Source organism: Desmodus rotundus, chromosome 6, assembly GCF_022682495.2.
Source record: "Desmodus rotundus isolate HL8 chromosome 6, HLdesRot8A.1, whole genome shotgun sequence".
Lineage (NCBI taxonomy): Eukaryota > Metazoa > Chordata > Mammalia > Chiroptera > Phyllostomidae > Desmodus > Desmodus rotundus.
This window is the reverse complement of record NC_071392.1, coordinates 132616309-132640549: the sequence shown is the minus strand read 5'-3', so window position 1 is coordinate 132640549 and position 24241 is coordinate 132616309. Positions and strand designations below refer to the sequence as shown.

The 24241-nt window shown below is 39.9% G+C and overlaps 1 protein-coding gene across 8 annotated transcripts in view; it reads right to left on the bottom strand.

Moving 5' to 3' along the window:
- CFAP61 (cilia and flagella associated protein 61) overlaps positions 1-24241 on the bottom strand; it is a 354209-nt gene that overhangs the window by 302842 nt on the left and 27126 nt on the right. For 7 of the 8 annotated variants that reach the window (XM_045194437.2, XM_045194441.3, XM_053927357.2 and 4 more), the window contains 3 exons: positions 23598-23674; positions 22049-22116; positions 21690-21816 (listed from right to left, as the gene is read on the bottom strand). In XM_045194437.2, coding sequence (XP_045050372.2) covers positions 21690-21816; positions 22049-22116; positions 23598-23674 — 272 coding nt within the window. Of the gene's footprint in view, positions 1-21689; positions 21817-22048; positions 22117-23597; positions 23675-24241 lie in introns of those variants that run through there. The other variant, XM_045194440.3, reaches the window with a different exon arrangement.

The following is a 24241-nucleotide window of genomic DNA, read 5'->3' as shown; positions in this document are numbered from 1 at the left end:
AAACGTGGTGGCAGGAAGCACAAGGACAAGCAAAAACAGTTGAGAAGTGAGACTTTGGCTCAAGGGCAAGAGATCAACACTGTGGATCATTCAGCCAGCCCTGCCATGACTCCTCCAACCCTTGCTAGAAAAGATCCCCCATCCTGCCACAGCTCCACTCCCCAAATCTAAATGCTTTAAACTAGGTCACCCTGTGCACTCTGGATGAAAACCTCCACCCTTCTGGCAGGATGAAACCTTTACCTCTGGTGAAACAGGCTCATCTGTTGGAATAGTGTTGGTGTTTCATCAATAATAAGCACCTTGATAGAATTAACATATATCTTAAAAACTAGGTCTTGGCCCTATAAAATCTGAGAGCTAAGCAAAGAGAGCTAGCCAACAGACCATGGCACAAGAAGGGAAAAATACACACACCACATACACACACAGAAGATGACAACTATGGGGAGCTTAAACATAACTCCCCAGGTGGAACTTTATTCTTAATCTCTTGTTAACACTCCCTGGAAGGAGAGACAGCAGGGGATCCTTATCCAGGCAACCAGGATATTTGCTAGTTATACTACCAACCTGGGTATGTCGTCACCCAACAATATCATTCTACATGCCAGGCATCAGAAGGATTCTCCAGAGTGAGTCAAAAACATGGAACCAGAAACAAACACCAACTGCGTTTTTAGGAAGGACATGACCATTTCACAAACTATTTTGGTTCCGCATTAATTTTTTAAAACTAGTCCTTGACCACTTGCCCATCTACTTTTGTGTGTACATCATCTGTGGCTGGGTATACTGAGGCTCCACAATAAATGCACCAAAGCCTCACGGTGCACTTTTGAAAAGATTAAAGAATAAACCATACAGTGTAGTGGTCACAGTCTGGGCTGGGAAGCCAGAATGGCTGGGTCTGGATTTAATAGCTGTAACCTTGGACAAGTCACTTAACCTCTCTGTATCACAAAGACAGTAAATATTATAATAACAATATGTGATATTATTATTAACATTGTTACTTCTTGGGTAGGAAGGGTCAATAAGACAATTGAAAAACATTTATATTCAATGCATAGAAGAGGTTATCACTACAAAAGCTTGAATCATTGCACTAGTTGCCCCTTGGCCACTGTAGATATATGCTCTTCCCCTCCATCCACTATCACCAATCCATTTAAAACCCTGCTTTCTTCACCTCACTCCCTTACTCAAATGCTTTTGCCAGCCCCCACTGTTTCTGGGATGAGCCAGAGCCCTTAGCTTCATTTTTAAGGTCTCCATCTTCCCATCGTTATCACCAATGACACAAGTTGATCTACTCATTGTTCCTAGAAGTGGGTCTCACCATCTTCCCTCTTTCCACCTGTTTTCATATCCAGGACTTCAACCTCCTAACTTATTTCAAATTCCATCATCTTTCAAGGCTAACCTGCACCTCACACTCTCCAGCCTTCTTTCCCAGAAACCCAAGGTCATCATTGGATACTCACTGGCCACTTCTGGTGTTAATGTCAATGCAAGGCATGTTTGCAAGCAAGTATACTCTTTGGGGACAGAAAGGGAGCTCTGTGCTTCTCTGTGACAAAGACTCACTTCTTGACCCCAATCTAGCCAGGATACTCTGAGCCCTCTTCTTAACTAGGCCTCAAGCTTGGCCTACAAAGACCAAACAAACACAAACATATTTTCTAACAGTTTAAGGCCACATCCCTAGGATGACCCAACCCTTCCCCCTCCCCCCCGCCCCACCCCTTAAAGTTCCTCCCTGAGAAAGCTTAAGGATGCCAAAAAAAAAAAAAAAAAAGAAAAAGAAAAAGAAATCCTGTTTGTTCCAGAAGACATCCATGGATAGGGCCCCTGTCTCCCAGTCTTTGTGGTAGGGTAGGAGCCAACTTTCAGTAAGTGCCAGTTAGCAAACTCAGATGGGTTTCACATAGACCAATCCCTGTTCCCATTTTACATAATTTTTTACTTCCCTGACTCTCCAGGGCCCCTTATCACCATGTCCTTATTCCTTCATTCTCCTTTTAAAACTCCTAGTCACCTTTGTACAAATTGAAGTTGAATTCAGTTCATGTTGAACTCTTTTCACTATCACAATAGTTATTGATTAAAATCTGTCCTTACCACTTTAAGCAGTGTCTGGTTTTGTTGACATCTGACATCTGCACACATTACACAGGTGCAACAATGATGGCCAGCATGGACAGAGCCCTTACCATATGCCTGGACCTTGTTCAGTGTTCCACATGCACTGAAGTGCTGAGGATTGCCATCGCTAAGCCTGTTTTCCAGGTGAGGGACACGTGCCCCATGTTGGCAGCTTCACAGCCCCTCTACTTAGCCTCTGACTCTACTTCCTGAGAAACCTGACCAGTCACTTTGATATTATACTTTGGTTTCTCATCTATAAAAGGGCCAGGGACAAGGATAGAAGGGGAGAGTACAACGTGGTGATACATGGGACACCCTGAAGTTCACTCGGGTAGGTAGTAAGCCCCTCAGCAGCATTTTCTCTGAGCAGACATTACACTCCCCACCCCTGTCATGTGTCACACTACCCAGAAACCCCAGTCAGCTGACTCTACCTGAGCACCAGGACCTCAGCTACAAGAGTCCCACTGCATTCCAGAAAGCACTCACTTCCCCACTTAGCACACTGCCAAAAGGGTGCTCATAGAGGTGGCTTTACTCTGTAAAGAGTCCTGGATGGTATTAGCTTAAAAAAATAAAAAGGTTCTAAGACAGAATAGCCAACAAATTCATTTTGAAACATTATAAAACTCTGCATCAAAATATAGTAAAGATAATTATTTTAAATAATGGGAAAATAATGCAATATCCAAATCATTTTAAGTGGATTAAGACTGCTACCTTCCAAATAAACTGTTTATTTTGCTACCACCAAAATAAACTGTGTCCCATGGACTTATCTACATATGGACACAAAAATATTACCCTATGGACATAAAAATCAAGAATAAAGGTTTGGTGAGACCCAGGACTGTAAGACTAATCATGATCCCTCAGTAGCCCATTAACAAAGTTATCCATAATCATTCTTCTGGAAAATACTAGTTTTTCTGGAAAAAAATAAGAGGAAACATCTAAATGGTGGAGTTCTAAAGAGTTTCTCCCTTAGTCCTTCCCCAAAACAGATAAAGAGGAACTTGTTCTGCTAAATGCATTCCTTGGGGTAATTGATAATTTATGATCTTACATCAGCCCCCAGTGCTAATGATAAAGTATGACATCAGCCTCACAGAGTCTCAAACGGCATATGACAAAGTCCAGCCCCACAGAAACAAAACACCCCAGCTACCAAAAACAATTCATCCATCAAAATGTTTAAATTCGAGTACTCCAAGGCAATGAACACCACCTGCCACTCAGATAGGACAGCCATGACTTCCTGTGACTTTCCTACACAGGAGAGTTTCAGTATGATGACTATGGAATGTTCAACATCATAAAATGCAATTGGAACGACACCATTCTATGAGTGAAATGCAGCATTCCTTTATTTTTCTCATTCAGTACATGCCTTGGAAGAGGCAACCATGTGCTTGTTAATATAGTTAGAAAACATTTTATTTTAACTTGTTTTGGAAACAAAAGGTCCATGCCATAAAGACTGGTTGATTGCTCAGGCACCTAAATGTCTGTCAGACTCTGAAAAACATGAAAGATAAAAATGGAGTAAAATCCAAATCTGAAGAAAATCAACAGCCTCTCAAGGACACCTCACTTGGGGTATAGATGTCCTTTAAACCCAGGAGAAGACAAGGTGAAAAATGACAGGGACCTGATGGCTCTCACTGGCTTCCTGGGAGGTAAGGACAAGAAAGAACAAACTCACTCATCATTTCTACTGTACCAGTTAGCTGGGCTTTCAAGGAGTATTGCGATGCCTGGAATCCACAGAACTTTCCCAGATGACTGCCATGGTCTCTTAGTGACAGGCAGACCCTAATATTGCTTCAACATCTCAGCATCCTGACCATTCTGCTGTATAATTACAATTCTAGAGGAAAATCTACAGACCACTTTTCCTTGAGTGCAGGAGTGTACACATTTTCTTGCAAGCAAAGAAACCGCTGCAAATTCACACATGGAAAGTTCATACTTAAGGACTATAACAGCAGCAGCAGCAGCAGTACTCCACCTTAGCATTCAGAATATTGGCAGGGCCTCCTTTCTTCTATCTTATGGTATTTTCCACATTCAGGGAGGATTTGCATTTCTTTAGCTAGATTTAAAAGTGTAACATTGAAAAACTGCTTCTGATGTCACTTTAAATGCCATAAATATTGCATTTCTTCAAGCCTGAGAGTGTGTGTATATGTATATCTTAACAAATCAATGAACGAACCAAAAAATTCATTGAGAATCCAATTCAGTGGTAGTGTTAAAGAGTGCAGTGTATTCTGGCTAAACCAATCTTTTACCGTGAACACTGTTTCAACGTGGGAAAAGAGAATCTACAGTTGACACATTTTCATTTTTCTTCAGACATCTAAACCAAAGCACCTTTTTCTTTTTAAGATCTCTCATGACCTCTAGTGGTCTTTAAGAAAATCATATCAGTCATTCCTAAACTTACTCCATATTACAATTTTAAAATAGATTTTATCAGTTTAATAAAATGAATCTTATGATGATTTCGCTTCTACTCCTTGAAAAATCTCAGGATTTTAAAAGTTACAAAGGATTGATGGAAAGGGGCGCAAGATAGCAGAGGCATGAATGGAAGCCACACTACCATCTCCAAGGAACAATCTGGTATTACAACTAAACTGTGGAGAAATCACCCAGAACAAACAACTGAACAACAGTGAGAGATAAATCTTATAACCTCAGACAGACAGAAGAATCAGCTTCAGCACAACCTGACGGCACCTGCAAAACAGCATATAGATGTGGTGGGCAGACATACCCTCACTCAACCAGCTAGAAGGAAGGAACCACCAAAGAACGACCCAACAACAATCAAAACCCAATTACATCCAGAGAGGCAACATAAATGGCATAAAGGGCATCCCAAGAGCATCAAGTTCAGGAGGTCAAGGAGACTGCACCACTAAAACTCACAGGTCTCCTACCATAGAAGTTCACATCACAAATTCAGGGACTCAAAACAGACCAATTTGAGAAACAGAAGGAAACAAGAAGAGTCTCACAAATAATGGGAAGACAAAAAAAAAAAACAAAACAAAAGGAAAGGAGAAATCTTTCTGAGAAATCCTCAGAAAGAGTGCTAAATGAAATACAGGCAAGGCAACTACCAGATGATGAGTTCAAAACAATGGTTATAAGGAAGCTCAATGAGCTCACTGTGAAATTACCAAAGACTACATGGAAACTGCGAGGAACTTACTGCAAACTATATCAACATGAAAAAGGAAATAGAAAGTATCAACAAGAGCAAAGAGGAAATGAAGAATACAATTTCTGAATTGAAGAACACAATAGAAGAGGAATCAAAAACAGGCTACATGAAGCACAGGATCCAATCAGTGACTTGGAGGACAAGGTAGAAAACAAACCCGCAGAAAGAGCAAGAAAAGGAAAAAAGACTCAAAAAGAACAAAGAGGGGTCAAGGGACTGTAGGACAACATGAAATGTAATAATATCCGTATAATAGGGATACCAGAAGAAGAGGAGCAAGGGATTGAAACCCTGTTTGAAAAGGTAATGATGGAAAACTTCCCTAATTTGATGAGAGAAAAACTCACATAAATCCAGGAAGCACAGAGGGTCTCAATCAAGAGGCACCCGAAGAGGCTCACTCCAAGACACATGATGATAAAAATGGCAAAATTCCAAGACAAAGAGAGAATCTTAAAGGCAGCAAGAGAGAAACAGAAAGTAACATAAAAGGGAGCTCCAATAAGGAGCTCAATAGAAATACTGCAAGCCTGAGGGGAATGGCAAGAAATATTCCAAATAATGAATAGCAAAGGCCTGCCACCCGTACTACTTTTCCCAGCAAGGCCCTCAATGAAAATGGAAGGTGAATAAGGAGTTTCCAAGAAAAAAGAAGGCTGAAAGAATACACCTCCACCAAACTAGCACTGCAAGATATGCTAAAAGGACTGCTTTAAGAAAAGGAAGAGAAAGAGTGAGAGAGGAACACAGGCACAAACAGAGTAAAATGGCCATGAATAAGTACCTATCAATAATAACCTTAAATGTAAATGGATTAAATGCTCTAACCAAAAAACACAGGGTAGCTGAATGGATGAGAAAACATGACTGACACATATGCTGTCTTCAAGAGATCCACCTCAGAACAAGAGACCTATAGAGACAGAAAGTAAAGGGTTGGGAAAAAATATTGCAAGGAAATGGACAGGGGAAAAAGAAGCCAGGGTACCAATACTTATATCAGAAAAAATAGACTTCAAGACAAAAACAATAAAAAGAGACACAGAAGGACACTTCAACATTCAGGGAAGAAGACATAAACATAGATGCACCCAACACAGGAGCACCTAAATATATAAGGAAAATTTTGGAGGACTTCAAGAAAGATATTGATAGTAACATAGTTATACTAGGGAATTTTAACACCCCACTGTCAAAAATGGACAGATTTTCCAAGCAAAACATTAAAAAGGATATTGCAGCATTGAATGATGCCCTACATCAAATGGACTTAACTGATATATAGAAACTTTCATCCCAAAGAAGCAAAATACACATTCTTTCCAAATGCACATGGGACATTTTCAAGGATAGACCACAGGATAGGACGAAAAACAAGCCTCAACAAATTCAACAAAAGTGAAATCATATCAAGTATCTTCTCAGACCACAAGGGCCTGAAACTAGAAACCAACCTCAAGGAAAAAACTCAAAAACACTCAAATTCATAAAGATTCAATAGCATGCTATTAAACAATGAATGGGTTAATACTGAGATCAAGGAAGAAATCAAAAAGGTTTCTGGAAACAAATGAAAATGAACACACAACAATCCAAAACTTATAAGACACAGCAAGGCAGTCCTGAGAAGGAAGTTCATAGCAATGCAGGCCAACCTAAGAAAGATAGAAACATTTCAAATAAACAACCTAACCCTATATCTACAAGAACTGGAGGAACAACAAACAAAACCCAAAGTGAGTAGAACGAAGGAAATAACCAAGATCAGAGCAGAATTAGATGACAGCGACTAAAAGAACAATTCAAAGGTTCAATAAATCCAGAAGCTGGTTCTTTGAAAAGATAAACAAAATTGACAAGCCTTTAACCACATTCATCAAGAAAGAGAGAGGACACAAATAAATAAAATCAGAAATGAAAGAGGAGAGATTAAAACTAATGCCACAAAAATACGAAGAACTGTAAGAAGTTATTACAAACAAATATATTCCAATAAATTTGAAAACCAGGGTGAAATGGACCAATTTCTAGAAAAATATAATCTCCAAAATTGAATGAAGAAGCAGAAAGCCTGAACAGACTGATAATAGCTGATGAAATCGAAGCAGCAGTAAAAAAGCTCCTAGCACACAAAAGCCCTGGAACAGACAGTTTCACAGGAGAATTTTACAGAACATTTAAGGAAAAGCTAACCACTATCCTCCTAAGACTATTCCAAGAAATCCAAGAAATGGAAGGAATCCAAATTCTTTTTATGAGGACAGCATCATCCTAATCCCAAAACCAGATAAAGACACAACGATGAAAGAAAACTTCAGGCCAATATCGCTGATGAACATAGACACTAAAATCCTCAACAAAATACTGGCTAACTGCATCCAGCAATACATTAAAAAGATCATACACCATGATCAAGTGGGATTCATCCCAGGGATGCAAGGATGGTACAATATTTGCAAATCAATAAACATAATAAGTCACATAAACGAAAGGAAAGACAAAAACTACATGATCATATCAATAGATGCAGAAAAAGCATTTGATAAGTATAGCATCCATTTATGAGAAAAACACTCAGCAAAGTGGGAGTACAAGGAGCATACCTCAACATAACAAGAGACCATACATGAAAAACTTACAGCCAACATCATACTCAATGGACAAAATCTTAAACCTTTCCCACTAAAATCAGAAACAACACAAGGACGTCCACTTTCACCACTTCAATTCAATGTAGTATTGGAAGTCCTAGCCACAGCAATCAGAGGAGGAAAAGAAATAAAAGGTAATAAGTAGACACACTGTGCCTCCTCGCACAACCAAAAGAAGGACAACAACAAATTTAAAAACAAAAAACAACCAGAACTGACAGAAAATCAAGCTGTATGAAAGTCCGACAACCAAGGAGTTAAAGAAGAAACATTCATCCAGACCGGTAGGAGGGGCAGAGATGGGCAACCCAGCAGAGAGGGCTCACAGCAAGGCAGCCACTGGCAGACCCACTGAGGTGGCCGATTGTGGAGTGAGGCGGGCAGGGCTGCAGCTGGCCGGCAAGGCAGCAGGTGGAGAACTCGGCGGGGTGGCAGCTGGAGGAGAGAGCAGTCCCACATTCCTGTACAGATATATAAACTAGGAGGAACAACTGGGGAGTGAGACAGATCATGCAACCCTGGGCTCCAGCAGGGGAAAATAAAGCCTCAAACCTCTGACTGAAAACACCTGTGGGGGCTGAGGCAGCAGCAGGAGAAACTCCCAGCCTCACAGGAAAGTTCGTTGGAGAGACCCACCGGGTCCGAGAACATACACAAAACCACCCACCCGGGAATAAGCAGCAGAAGGGCCCAATTTGATTGTGGGTGGTGGGGGAAGTGACTGAAAACCATCAGAGAGTGGAGCAAGGTCCACTGTCCCCTCTCAGACCCCTCCCTCACATGCAGCCCACAACCCAGCGACATGGGTTGCCCTGCCCTGGTGAACACCTACGGCTCTGCCCCTTACTACATACCATGACCTCAGAGACAAAAAAAATATGGCCCAATGAAAGAACAGATCGAAGCTCCAGAAAAAATAAAAGTAAGCAACGAAGAGATAGCCAACCTATCAGATGCACAGTTCAAAACACTGGTAATCAGGAAGCTCACAGAATTGGTTCAATATGGCTACAGATTAGATTTAAAAAATGAAGGCTATGCCAAGTGAAATAAAGGAAAATGTACAGGGAACCAATGGTCACGGGAAGAAAACTGGGACTCAAATCAATGGTGTGGACCAGAAGGAAGAAAGAAACATTCAACCAGAACAAAATAAGAAAGAAGAAAGAACAATTCAAAAAAATGAGAGGATTACGAACCTCCACTTCAGGACATCTTTAAATATTCCAACATCCAAATCATAGGGGTACCAGAAGAAGAAAAGGAAGAGTAACAAATTGAAACTTATTTGAACAAATAATGAAGGAGAACTTCCCCAATCTGGCAAAGGAAATAGACTTCCAGGAAGTCCAGGAAACCCAGAGAGTCCCAAAGAAGTTGGAGCCAAGGAGGAAAACACCAAGGCACATCATAATTACATTAGCCAAGATTAAAGATAAGGAGAGAATCTTAGAAGCAGCAAGAGAAAAGGAGACAGGTACCACAAAGGAGTACCCATAAGACTGTCAGCTGATTTCTCAAAAGAAACCTTGTAGGCAAGAAGGGGCTGGAAAGAAGTATTCAAAGTCATGAAAGACAAGGACCCGCATGCAAAAATTACTCTATCCAGCAATACTATCATTTAGAATGGAAGGGCAGATAAAGTGCTTCCCAGATAAGGTCAAGTTAAAGGAGTTCACCACCATGAACTCCTTATTATACGAAATGTTAAAAGGACTTATCTAAAGAAAAGAAGAAGATCACACCTATGAACAGTAAAATGACGACAAACCCACAACTATCAACAACTGAACCTAAAAAACAAGAACTAAAACTAAACAACTAAGTAGAACAGGAACAGAATCATAGAAATGGAGATCACATGGAGGGTTATCAGTGGTGACGGAGAGGGGGACAATGGGGGGGAAATGTACAGGGAATAAGAAGCAGAATAGGCAGGCACAAAGTAGTCAGAGGGAGGTTAACAAGAGTATAGGAAATGGAGAAGCCAGAGAACTTATATGTACAACCCATGAACATGAACTGTGGAGGAGGGGGATTGGTGGGGGGGAGGGGTAAGGGGTGACAGTACATGGAGTAGGGGAATAAAAGGTAGAAAAAAAATTGGGACAACTATAGCATAATCAATAAAATATACTTAAAAAAAACTGTATTACAAGACCGCAGTAATCACAAGAGTCTGGTACTGGCATAAGAACAGACACATAGATCAATGGAAGAGAACAGACAGCCCAGAAATAAACCCATGTCTTTGTGGTCAATTAATGTTTGACAAATGGGACAGAAGCAAAAAATGGAATAAAAATTGTCTCTTTAAAAATGGTGTTGGGAGATCTGGACAGCTACATGCAGAAAAAAAAATGAAATTCAACCACCAATTTACACCATACGCAAAAATAAACTCAGGATGGACAAAAGACTGAAATAATAGTCATGACACCATAAAAGTCATAGAGGAAAACATAGGCAGGAAAAGCTCAGATATTCATTCAGCTGTATTTTCACCGATATGTCCCCTAGAGCAAGGGACATAAAAGAAAGAATAAACAAATGGGACTTCATCAAAACAAAAAGCTTCTGCATTGCTGAAGAAAACATCAGCAAAATGAAAAGGAAACCAAATGTATGGGAAAATATATTTGCTAACGATACCTCAGACAAGGGTTTGATCTCCAAAATATATAAAGAATTCATACAATTCCACTCCAGGAAGACAAACAATCCAATTGAAAAAAGGGTAAAGGAGCCAAACAGACACTTCTCCAAGGAGAGCATATAGAGGGCCCACAAGCATATGAAAAGATGCTTAGCATCACTAGCCATCAGAGAGATGCAAATTAAAACCACAATGAGATACCACTTTGCACCAGTCAGAGTGGCCAACATAAACAAATCAACAAGCAACAAATGTTGGAGAGTCTGTGGAGAAAAGGGAACCCTAGTACACTGTTGGTGGGAATGCAGACTGGTGCACCCACTACAGAAAACAGTATGGGATTTCCTCAAAAAATAAAGACGGAACTCCTTTTTGACCCGGGAATTCTACTGCTGGGATTATACCCTAAGAATCCTGAAACACAAATTCAAAAGAACCTATGCACCCCAATGTTCATTGCAGCACAATTTACAATATCCAAGTACTGGAAGCAACCTAAGTGCCCATCAGTAAATGAGTGGATCAAAAAACTGTGGTACATTTACACAATGGAATACTATGAAGCAGAAAGAAAGAAGGAGCTCCTACTCTTTGCGACAGCATTGATGGAACTGGAGAGCATTATGCTAAGTGAAATAAGCCAGGCGGTGAAAGACAAATACCATATGATTTCACCTATAAGTGGAACCTAATCAACAAAACAAGCAAGGAAAATGTAACCAGAGACATTGAAGTAAAGAACAAACTGACAGTAACCAGAGGGGAGGGGTGAAGGGGATAACAGGGGAAAGAAGGGGAAGGGTCATCAAGGAACATGCATAAACGACCCATGGACAAAGCAAAAGCAGGGTAGGATTGAGGGTGGAAGTAGTGGTGGGAAAATGGATACAACTCTGTATGAACAACAATAAAAAAAGATTTTGTATTTTAAAAAATAGAACAAGCAGTAACACTGGACAAAGTGCAAAAATAAAATAAAATAAATGACCCACGGACAATGTGGGAGTGGGTAGAATGGGAGGGCAGGGGAGAGCAATGGGGGATAATGTGGACAACTGTAATACAACAACAATAAAAAAGGAGTTAAAAGAAAAGAAAAATAGTTATAAAGGATTTTAAGCCCTAAATGATTTCAAAGCAAAATCAAGGCCAATTAGAGGCCCCTGTCATTTACACTACAAGAATTTGATCCAAAAGTCTATCTTGGCACATATTCAATCCAGTTGGATTGTTAACCAAATTCTATTTGCTGGGTAACAGGACTCAAGAAGAATGATGATGAAATTCCTAATTGCTCACTCCTCCTTTTTGAAGGCTTGAGGATATTTGTAACTTAAGCACCAGAATGTTCATTTATATGAAATTGCTCAGAAGTCAAGCTTAAGTAGATTCCTAAAAAGCATCAGATTACCAAATGATTAATAAAAATAGTTGCTTTAGGAAGTGAAAAGTTAGTATGTAAAACCCACCAATCTTATGTTTTAAAGTCCTAAGTTTTTTCTTTCTTCTGTTTTAAATAGCAATAATGTTGACCCAATTTAGTTAACCATTGTCATCAACAAAAAAGCACTGTGCCATTTTAGTTACAGTAGATCCCCCCCACCACTTATCTGTGGTTGTGTTTCCTGTGGTTTCAGTTAACTTGCAGTCAACTGGAGTTTAAAAATATTAAGTGAAAAATTCCAGAAATAATTCATAAATTTTTTTAAATAATAATTTATTTATTTTTAGAGAGAAGGGGAGGAAGAAAGAAAGGGAAAGAAACATCAGTGTGTGGATGCCTCTCACGCACCCCATACCAGGGGTGGGAGGACCTGGCCTGCAACCCAGGCATGTGCCTTGACTGGGAATTGAACCAGCCACCCTTTGGTTTGCAGGCCTATGCTCAATCCACTGAGCTACACCAGCCAGGGCAAATTCATAAGTTTTACATTGTGCACCACTTTGAATAATGTAATGAAATCTCTCATTGTACCACTTCATCCCACTCTGGATATGAATCATTTGTCCAGTATTTCCACACTGCCCACACTAACCTGTCTTAATGTCTCAGTTAATCAGATTTGTTATTAGAGAAGAGACCACACTCACATAACCTTTATTATAGTATATTATAACTGTTCTATTTTATTATTAGTTTTTGTTGTTATGTCTTACTGTATCTAGCTTATAACTTCACAATAGGTACATATGTATAGGAAAACACATAGTATAGCATTTGATACTATCACAGTTTCAGGCATCCATTTGGGGGGGGGGTCTTAGACCATATGCCCTGGGGAAAAGGGGGAGGGGAACTATTGTATTTTATATCAATGACTGACAGCATATAATCCTTTCCTGGTGAGTCCTTCCCCACCCTCATGAGGACATGAAAAAGGTAGCTTTTTCCTCCGAAAGATTGTTCCAATAGTTTCTAAGTCTGAATTCACCTCAAATTCCCCATCAATGATCAATCAAACTCACTATGGATTATAAAGGTGTGTCCAGAAGTATCTATGCTTTATTTCAGATATTATGCAAAATACAGAACAGTAACTTCAATAATTAGTGTCTAAACAGACAGATTACAGTATAATTTTCCACGTGGGTACATCAAAGAAATGGGACTGGGGATTACAGCATTAATTCACTGGTTCTGAATATGTTGCTAGATAAATAGCAGAAGGGTAATTATATCCGTAAATGCTGCACTGGGTTAGTGTCTTAAGAATTGTGTTCTTTACCATTAATTATCTGTGTGAGTAACTATTAATGAAAAAAATGTCAAAAAATAGTATGGGGGAAATAAGTGAAATGAGGCAGACTGAGAGGGTGTACAACCACACCCATCTAATGTTCTGAAGTGTCTTCTTACTTCTTGCATCGTTAAGGAGGGAGATGGTCCACGTAAGTGCATTTTCCAGGTACCTGAAGTTCTACCACAACTCAAATTTGAACATTTTAAACAGAGGGCTTCTTAAAATGCATCACACTTCTCTACCTTCTTCAAGCAAAATCATCAACCATGATGTCACAATTTCCTCTTGAACTCACTACTAGAAACTAAATTGTCTTTTTACAAATGCCCCTTCCTTTGTCACCAGGACTATTCATCTTGTGATTTGTTCCTTGCTCAGGCTGGGCAAGTGGGCATTTCATCATGAGAGGCTGAATAAGCAAGACCCCAGGGTAAGGAATCAGGAAAGTTTAACTGAAGGTATGTGGGCCTTTTCCACTTGAAGGTTACAGTCCATAACACCAAAGTTTTCAAGAACAAAAGGAAGACAGGAGTGGGGGTGAAAAAGAGGAAAGGAGGGAGATCAATTCATAATCACCACAGGTTTACTAGGAGCCAGCACTGAGCTGGGCACATTCTGCATCCTGAATGACAAGAGGGGTATCAGTGACTAGATTAAGCAAAGATGTCATCTGACTAAAAAGGGAAAGAAATAGGTCATTTTTACATAGGCTGCCTCTGTATATGTCAGTTTCAGTTTTAGATTACATACAATTTTCTATTACAGTAATGTATTGCTAAATATCTATGTTGAAAGTAAAGCTTTAAAATTCCTGAAGAAAATTAGAACTCCCAAGATTCAAATCTGCTATACTGCCTATACCAGAGGTGGCAAACACAAGGCCTGTGGGCCGAATCCAGCCCTCCACCTTGTTTCTACCCAGGGGCAGCACCAAGCTCCTTGCCCCTAGTTAAGCAGTTGTTACATTTATATAGTCCTAAAATTACATTTGGCCCTTTGAAGGCAACTTCGAGGCTGATGTGGCCCCTGGTGAAAATGAGTTTGACACCCCTGGCCTACACTATAAGAAAATATGGCACCAGGATGTTGAAGAGTGGAGATTTGGTGAGAGTGACACACCTGAAGAGGGCATGGAAACTCTGCCTCTTGCCCCACACCTTGCCCTACACAGCTTTTCCATCTGACTGTTCCTGAGTTACATCTTTTTATAATAAACTGTTGATCTACTAAGTAAAAGAAAAGAAGTACTTGTGGAAAGGTGCTCCCATCACCTGAAACCCATTCCCCTCTGCACTTCGCCAAAGAATTATCTACTTTGCATACACACGTTTAATCATCCATCTGAATAATTTCTGAACTGGAAATTATTTTAAATTACACTATTTTCTTCATTTGAAATGGAACCTGTAAAATGGCACTCAAATCCACACATATTTAGATAAATGCAAATTAAAACAAAATACTGTTTTGACCTAACAGATTGAAAAGTTATAATAACTGAAAACATCCAGCCCTGGTGAGGGTATGAGAAAATAAGAATCTATTGATTGGAATATAGATTGACATAATTATTTTGGTTGAATAAGTTGGTATCATCTCTTTTAAAATCTTAGTATTTAATGCAGTCTTACCCAGAAATTCCACTTTTAGGTCTCTATACTACAGAAAATTATTATTTGCATGAGTACTTGAAGATGTATGTAGAAGGTTGTTCACCACAGTTTTACTTGTTACTGAAAAAATTGAGGACGGGGGACAGAGTGGGGGTAAGCCATGGGGAGAAAGGTGGGACAACTGTAACTAAACAACAATAAATTAAAAAATGAGAACAACTTTCCATAATAAGGAACAATTAAATAATTTATATTACAGCCACATAATAACATACCAAGCAGCTAGTAAAAAGAATAGAATTAAGCTGGAAAGATGATGAGCTGATGAGCTGCTACATTAACTAAAAAATACAATTTAAATAACATATGATCATGACTATATATATATGTACATATATAGAGAGAGAGAAAGAGAAAGGATACACATATATTTGCATATGTGTATAGTTTCATCCTCACATAGAATGAAATCATGAATAATTTTTACTTTAAAATTTTTTCTGATTAAAAATATAATTTATTTTATTGGAGAACCAAGATGGCGGCGTAGGTAGACACACTGAGCCTCCTCGCACAACCAGAACTGACAGAGAATCGAATGGCAAGGACGTCTGGCACCAAGGAAATAAAAAATAAACATTCATCCAGACTGGTAGGAGGGGCAGAGACGGGCAGCCAGGGTGGAGAGGACTCACGCGGCTCTGGCAGGACCGAGACTGGGGGAGTGTGGGACAAACGGCGCAGGCAGTCCGAGCACTAGCAGACCCTGCGGCCCCACATTCGTGCATAGATAAACCGAGAGGGCCGGACTCAGAGTGGCGGAGAGCAGGGCAGGCAGAGCGGTGGGTAGCACCCCGAGGCCACACATTCATGCACAGATATACTGGACAAACGGCGGGGAGCAAAGCAGACCACGCAACCCAGGGCTCCAGCGTGGGGAAATAAAGCCTCAAATCTCTGATTGAAAACGCCCGTGGGGGTTGGGGCAGCAGCAGGAGAGACTCCCAGCCTCATGGGAGAGGTCCTTGGAGAGACCCACAGGGGCCTAGAGTGTGCACAGGCCCACCCACTCGGGAACCAGCACCAGAGGGGCCCAGTTTGATTGTGGGTAGCGGAGTGAAAGATTGAAATCCTGAGGAGAGTGAGGCGGGCACCACTGCTCCCTCTCGGCCCCTCCCCCACATATAGCGTCACAGCGCAGCAACCAACCTTACCCCTCCCCGGTGAACACCTAAGGCTCTGCCCCTTAAAGAACAGACGTGCCAAGACAAAAAAAAAAAAAATGGCCCAAATGACAGAACACTTCAAAGCTCCAGAAAAAATACAACTAAACGAGGAAGAGATAGCCAACCTATCGGATGCACAGTTCAAAACACTGGTTATCAAGATGCTCACAGAATTGGTTGAATCTGTTCGAAAACCAGATGAAAAATGAAGCCTATGCTAAGAGAAACAAAGGAAAATGTACAGGGAACCAATAGTGATGCAAAGGAAACTGGGACTCAAATCAACGGTGTGGACCAGAAGGAAGAAAGAAACATCCAACCAGAAAAGAATGAAGAAACAAGAATTCGGAAAAATGAGGAGAGGCTTAGGAACCTCCAGGACATCTTGAAACATTCCAACATCCGAATTATAGGGGTGCCAGAAGGAGAAGAGGAAGAACAAAAAATTGAAAACTTATTTGAACAAATAATGAAGGAGAACTTCCCCAATCTTGCAAAGGAAATAGACTTCCAGGAAGTCCAGGAAGCTCAGAGAGTCCCAAAGAAGCTGGACCCAAGGAGGAACACACCAAGGCACATCATAATTACATTACCCAAGATTAAACGCAAGGACCTACATCCAAGATTTACTGTATCCAGCAAAGCTATCATTTAGAATGGAAGGGAAGATAAAGTGCTTCTCAGATAAGGTCAAGTTAAAGGAGTTCATCATCACCAAGCCCTTATTATATGAAATGTTAAAGGGAGTTACCTAAGAAAAAGAAGATCAAAAATAGGAACAGTAAAAATGACAGCAAACTCACAGTTATTAATGACCACACCTAAAACAAAAACAAGAGCAAACTAGGCAAACAACTAGAACAGGAACAGAACCATAGAGATGGAGATCACATGGAGGGTTGTCAATAGGGGAGTGGGAGGGGGAGAGGGGCGTAAAGGTACAGAGAGTAAGTAGCATAGATGATAGGTGGAAAATAGACAGGGGGAGGGTAAAAATAGTGTAGGAAATGTAGAAGCCAAAGAACTTATAAGTATGACCCATGGACATGAACTATAGGGGGGAAATGTGGAAGGGAGGGGGTGGGCAGGATGGGGTGGAGTGGGGGGGGAATGGGACAACTGTAATAGCATAATCAATAAATATATTAAAAAGTATATATATATAATTTATTTTATTAACTAAACCCATACCTCAAATTAATTAGCAAATGACAGAAAAAATGAGATTTTTAAAAATGAAATAAAGACAATACAACAATTATTAGAACTTACAAGATCCTAAGCAATGCACTTGTGGAAATTTCTCATAACATAATTTTTTAAATTGCCTACCTGCAAATATTTTACAACAACACTTTAAAGAATGTATTTTCTCAAAGGGCAGGAGGGCCTAATTTACCCGTATGATACTAATAGGAGAAGCTTCATAAATCACGAAGTAGGATTTGAAAAGTGTGAACAAATCAATTAAAATGTTATTTCGCTAACAAAATTCCTCTTCTTCAGAATGTGTTTGGCTTGTATTACCATGTGTATCCTAATCAAAAACAGTTTATAAAGGGAGAATTACAATATATTTAGCTATGAATAAGAACAACGTAAAGAAAAGTAATTTTTATGAGGAATATTCTTCTTCTAATTAAGTGGATAATTTCTATCTGAACTTATTCTATTCCTTGGTAATCTTTTGTTAGATATGTACATGTTGTCTGGACCTCAGAATGAAAAGTAAGTTCTCTACATGAAGAGTAAAAATGGAATCACTTTAACATTGTTTGCATAATGTTCAAAATCTGCCTCCTCCTTTTTGCTTTCCTTCATCATTAAACTTCTCTAAAGAGCAGTGTGTGTGTATTACCTTGCCTTAACTTCCTCACCTCTCTTTATTTGGCTCACTGCAATTTGAATACTAATATCCAACTCTGCCCTTCAAGGATGGACAATACCTGACCCCAAACCAAGTGGTCAGAAAAAGGGCACTGGTGACTGAATGGCTAAGGTTGGCATAGGGGAACCAAAGGGATGAGCATGGAAGAAAGTTGAGGTCCAGATCTTGGGGAAGGGGCAGAGTTCAGAGCCATGAGAATAAGAAAAAAAGAGGAGAAGCAAATAAGGATGTGGTTAGGTGGGGCTGGAGTCTGGAGGACAGACAGAACAGGGTTAGGGTAGACAACCACCCTCCCTCTCACCCAAAGTTTGCCTGACTTCTCTTTAATAGATATAGAATGATTCAAGTTATTAATTTATCTTAAATGAGTTCAGGTAGTTTGTGTTTTTCAACGATATTGCCCATTTTATCTAAACACTTGAATTTATACAGTTGTAGTATTCCATTATCTTTTAATATCGGTAAAATCTGTAGTGATATCACCTCTTTTATTCCTGGTATTGGTGATTTATCTTCTTTTTTTTTTTTTTGGTCAGTTTGGCTAGAAGTTCATCAATTTTATTTATCTCATCTCTGTCTTTTTAAATTTTCAAATTCAATAGCCTCTTTTCTGTACTCAAATTATTTGATTTCACTGCATTGTTTGTCACTTTAAGAGTCTTTGACCTCTGTAATACTCCTTTCCTTCTCCTTTGTTTTCTTTCTCATTATCATTAGCAGCTCATTTTCATCTTTCAACATTCTGCCCTCTTTCATTTTAAAATCTCTTCCTCAACTAGACAGTCTTCTTTATTGTAATATCCTCACTCATGAGAGCACCTGTATTTCCAACTCTCTCCTGTCCATCTAATGCTATGATTTCGACTTTCAGCTAATGAATCCATCAGCTCCCCAAAATCCTGAGTCATCATTAACTCATTTTTATCCTTGAACTTATCCATCCAAACTGCACTTTCCCTGATCCAATCCCCTACCTGCATCTCTCTGACCTGTCACTGCCTAAATTCCATCCAGTACCATTTCTTGGCAAACTGTTCTGTGCTCCTCCCCTACACGCCACTGACCACATGAAAATCAGTTACCTTTTCACATACAGCACATATCATGCCCTTCAACTTCAGTGCTCCCTGCTTACTCCAAGATAAAGCCTTCTCATTGCAGTTCTTCCTTTGCCACCCAGGATCTTCTCTTCCTCCACACCTTGAACAGGAGCCACACCTGCCTACCTACCTAGTAACAGACCAGGTGCTTTCCTGTCTCCATGCCTTTGCTCATTCTGTCACTCAGACTGAACTCTGATTCATCCTTCCTGACCAGATTCAGAGGTTACTTTCTCTGTGGTGCCTTTTTTACTTTTAAATTATTTTTTCATTGAGGTATAATAACATATACTAAAATACATAGATATTAAGAATGCAGTTTGATGACTTTTGACAACTGCTTATACTGCAATCAGTATACAGAACATTGCCATCACCCCGGAATTTTCCATAGTGTCTCTCCCAGTCTCACTCTTTCCCCCCAACCAGAGGCAACCACTGATCTGATTTCTATCTCTACAGATTAGTCTTACCTTTTTATACATTGTAAAAGTGGAATCAACAGTATATGACATCTCTCTCCATGTTTGCCTTCTTTCACTCAGCATAAACTTTCTGAGACTGATCCATGCCATTATTGTGTAATAAGTACTTCATTCCATTTCACTGTTGAGTAATACCTATCTCTAGGTATGGTATTCCGTAAGTTATACATGTAAACATTTACCTGTTGGTGGACATTTAGACTTTTGTGTGTTGGGGGCAGGGGAGAAGGGATTGTATGAAGCTGTCTTCATCCCTCTCTGTTTTACCCTCTTCCAAGCTACACAGCATTACAGTTTATGGTAAATAGTTCTCTATCCCCCACATAACTATAATAAAAATAATGATATTTAATTTCCTTAAGCATTTACATGGGACTAGAAGTGTGCTAAGTACTTGACTTTCATTGGCTCATCCAGTCACTGCAACAATCCCACACTGATGACAACGTGCTTTTACCCACTATGGAAACTGAGGCCTACAGAGACCAGTTCCTTTTTTAAGTGAACCCATTTGGTTAGTAGCAGAACCAAGATCAGAATCTATATTTACCTCATGTCATTATTACAAATTCTTAACAATTATTCTGTAATACTACATGTCTGGTAAATAGTAGGCTCTCAAGTTTTTAAAATTTTAATTTAGTACTTTCTAAAGAAATTCAGCACTTATCAAATGTGGCAACCATTGACTCAAAAAGATATGATTTATTCTTCACTGACAGTAACCAGAGGGGAGAGGGGAGGGAGTTTACAGGGAAAAGACAGGAAAGGGTTGTCAAGGAACATGTAAAAAGGACCCATGGATGCCAAAGAGGGGTAGGATTGAGGGTGGGAGGTGGGCGTGGGTGGGGCAGGGGGAAGTGATGGTGGGAAAATGGAGATAACTGTATTTGAACAATAAAAAAATTGATAAAAAAGAAACCCAAGAAACTACTCTTGTGAAATAGTTTCCTATACATTCTTGTTTCGAAACAGCCATTCTATTTTGCTTACAGTTTTGTGAGTCAAAAATCTAGGGGGTAGTCAGCTGGATAGTTCTTGCTTGGGGTCTTGCAAGCAACTGCGGTCAGACGTTGGTTGGACTGCAGATACAGGGGGACTCTCCTTGCCTGGATGTCCTTGCTGGCTTACTCACATCGCTGTCAGCCAATGCTGTCAGTCAGAGCCCTGTTGGGGCTTGACCCCAGTACCAACATGTGACCTCTCCAGCCTGGTAGTCTCAAGGCAGTCAGACTTCTTTCCCTCATCTCCTCTAGAACAAGAGTCCCAAGAGAACTCCCAAGAGAACGAGCCTCAGAAATCAGAGCATCCCTTCCACCATGCTATATGGGTTGAAAAAGTCACAACCTGGCCAGATAAAGAGGGACACAGACCCCACCTCTTGATGAGAGGAGTGGTAAGACCACATTGTAGGAGAGTTTTCAGGATGGAAGATGGTATTGCCACCATCTTTGGAAAACAGACTCTGGCAAAGTCATCTCCTTAAGATTGCTGAACTTAGGGGCATGTTATGTGGGGCATTGATGGTAAAGACTTTTGACATGGAAAACTCCTCTTTGGGGTCAATAGAACCCTCATCCCCTGAATGTCAGAAAATAAGTGGGCTTTACTAGGAAAACTAAATAGGCAGATTCATTTTTAAGCTAGTTTTATCTTAAAAAGCTATTTCCCACAGTGTGAGACCAAGGACTGTGTTTTAAGAAACCCATAAGTAGTAAATGTACAACTTTGCCAGCCACATAGCACCAAATGAGTTCCATTAGATATTTAGTCCCATAAATTATGTCATCAAGAGCAACTTTAAATATCTTCAAATGAAGTAATACTTATGGATATTATAAAACAATTTAATCCCAGCTATAACCTCTTACAGTAAAACTGGCAATTTAAAAACTCTGTATAAGGAACTGTCAGGATAACAAAAGGCACTGCTCAGAACTTACCTGGCTTTGCGAATGTGCAGTTGAGGGTAATGACTGTGCCTGTGACATATATACACAGCAAAGTCCTCATCATACGTCAGACTCGGAATGTTCCCCACTTGGTCAAACACAGTTATGAGGGTTGAGCCTAAATCACAGAGACAAAGTAATGTGGCCTCGTTTTACCAAGGAATAACTCTAGAACTTCAGAACAAAATGTAGTTTCCATTCTAAATTGTGTTTTATTGTTGTAATCAAATAGGCACATTATATATTTTGGACCTGCAGACCATTCTTATCTCCCATTCACCAAAGCAACATTTTGAACATGAATTTCCTATATTACCGACTAGGGACTAGAGGCAGTTAGCAGACCTTACCTAGGCTCATGTAGGATGGCACTATGAGAAAGATGAAATGCAGTTCTGGCACTGCCTTAAACACGGTCCTGTCAGGGGAAAGAGAAGGCAGGAGAAGTGTTAATAACCAAGCAACCCCATTAGTTGGCACCCGATTGAGACAAATTAGGTGTTCATACACCACATGCCCTCCCTGCTCCCTGCCTGCCAAGACAAGAACATCTTCAAGGCAATTTCTTTTTCTCTCTTATTTTCCTTGGATTACAAACAGTCCTTTTTCTATCTGTTCCATGGAGGAAGAAAAAAACAGAGGGTGCCATGTTCATGCAGTACACCAGGTTTCTGCTAATATTAACCTTTGACCTGGCATCTGGATGGTCTGGTGTGACATTTCAAGAGTGACTTGAAAGCTGAGGCCACCACCCCCAAATGTCTTTGCAGGCTGTCAGAGATGCATCACCATCACCCGGTAGCCCTGCTGATCATATTTCAGTGTGTCATATTATTCAAGATGCTTCTGCAGTCTGTCATGTTAATAAACGTGTATAAAGATAAGACCAAGGCAAACCATTTTTCAAACCATCCAAACTTGTGACTTTTCCCTTACTTCCCCCCAAATCCATGTTGTTAAATGGCTGAACTACTGTTAGCTTCAAACGATGGCAGTTAAAGATGTATACTGAAGGGAAGCATCAGTTCAAAGAATAGATTGTTTTCTTTCAGAAATATCACTGCTATTCCATAAATTCTTAATACAGCCATAGATTACAAGTAAATTTAACACCTCAAAGAATTTCAGGTCCTTTAAAAACATTTTAAAACTACAGGCCCTCTGTATCTCCAAGTTCTACATCCATAGATTCAACCAGAGATCAAAAATATTTTTGATATTTCATAAAAATGAAATATTTTTCATTTTTATTTTCTAAAATAAATTTAAAAATTTTTTAATTCACTGCTTTTAGAGAGAGAAGGCAGAGAGAGACACAGAGAGAGAGACAGAGAGAGAAACATCTATTTGTTGTTCCATTTATTTATGCATTCATTGGTTGATTCTTATATGTGCCCTGGCTAGGAATTAAACATGCAACCTCAGCATATCAAGACAACACTCTAACCAACTACGCGACCCAGCCAGGGCCTCAAAAATATTTTTTAAAAAATGTTACTTCGCTGCTGACGTGCACCTTGTACTTAGGCCTACAATGACTACATCTGAACGTGTACAGACTTTTTTTCTTGTCATTATTCCCTAAACAATATAGTATATCAACTAATCACATAACATTTCCATTGTATTAGGTATTATAGGTAATCCAGAGATGATTTAAAGTACACAGGAGGGTGTGCATAGATTATATGCAAACACTATGCCATTTTATATAAGGAACTTGGACACATCAGATTTTGGTATCCTCAGGGCTTCTGGAACCAATTCCCCTTACATACTGAGGGACTACTATACCCATATGTTCTCTTTCATGTCATTTTGGCATTAATGTGTCTTGTCTATGGTGCTGCTGCCAGGCCCTGCCTACAAGTCACTGCCTACAAGGTTCCAGCCACTTACCGAATAATTTCTTTGCAGCAGCCAACAGAATACTCATCCACAGCCACAAAGAGGTGCATGAACAATGTGTTCAGAGGCTGCAGAAGAAAAGAGAACATAACTAAAGGCTGAGTGAGCATTCCGGCTATGCTAGAGCACAGTGGGAGGTGGGAGGTGAGAGGTGAGAGGTAAGAGGAGGGTTCCGGGCAGTCACAGACATAGAGCTGCACTGTGTTTGTGGATGACATTTTATATCTGTAGTGACAAGATACCCAGGCAGTGTTCAAGCTTTCTCCCGGACTCTGTTCACAATCTTTGTCCTCTTAGCTCAGAATTATTCAAGGTAACAGGGATTGTAAATTAGTCCAGTGGAAATGGCTCTTCTTCCTGCCCTCACAAATGGGCAGGAGAGTGAGATCAATTATTAACTCACTAGTCTTATCCTTGAGGGTGTTTACACCAAGTAACAGACAATCACCCTTTCCCAGGGGCTATTGAGTAATCAGCTGCTGCTCTATTCAAGCTGCTGCTCTATTCAAGTGATAGGAGGTAGAGTCTCATGAATTTGAAGGATGGAAGGCAGATGACAAATATGAATCCAATGGCTTGTTTTGTTCAACATTCCCAGAGTCAGAAACAAGTATTATTCTTGGGATCCAGAAAAC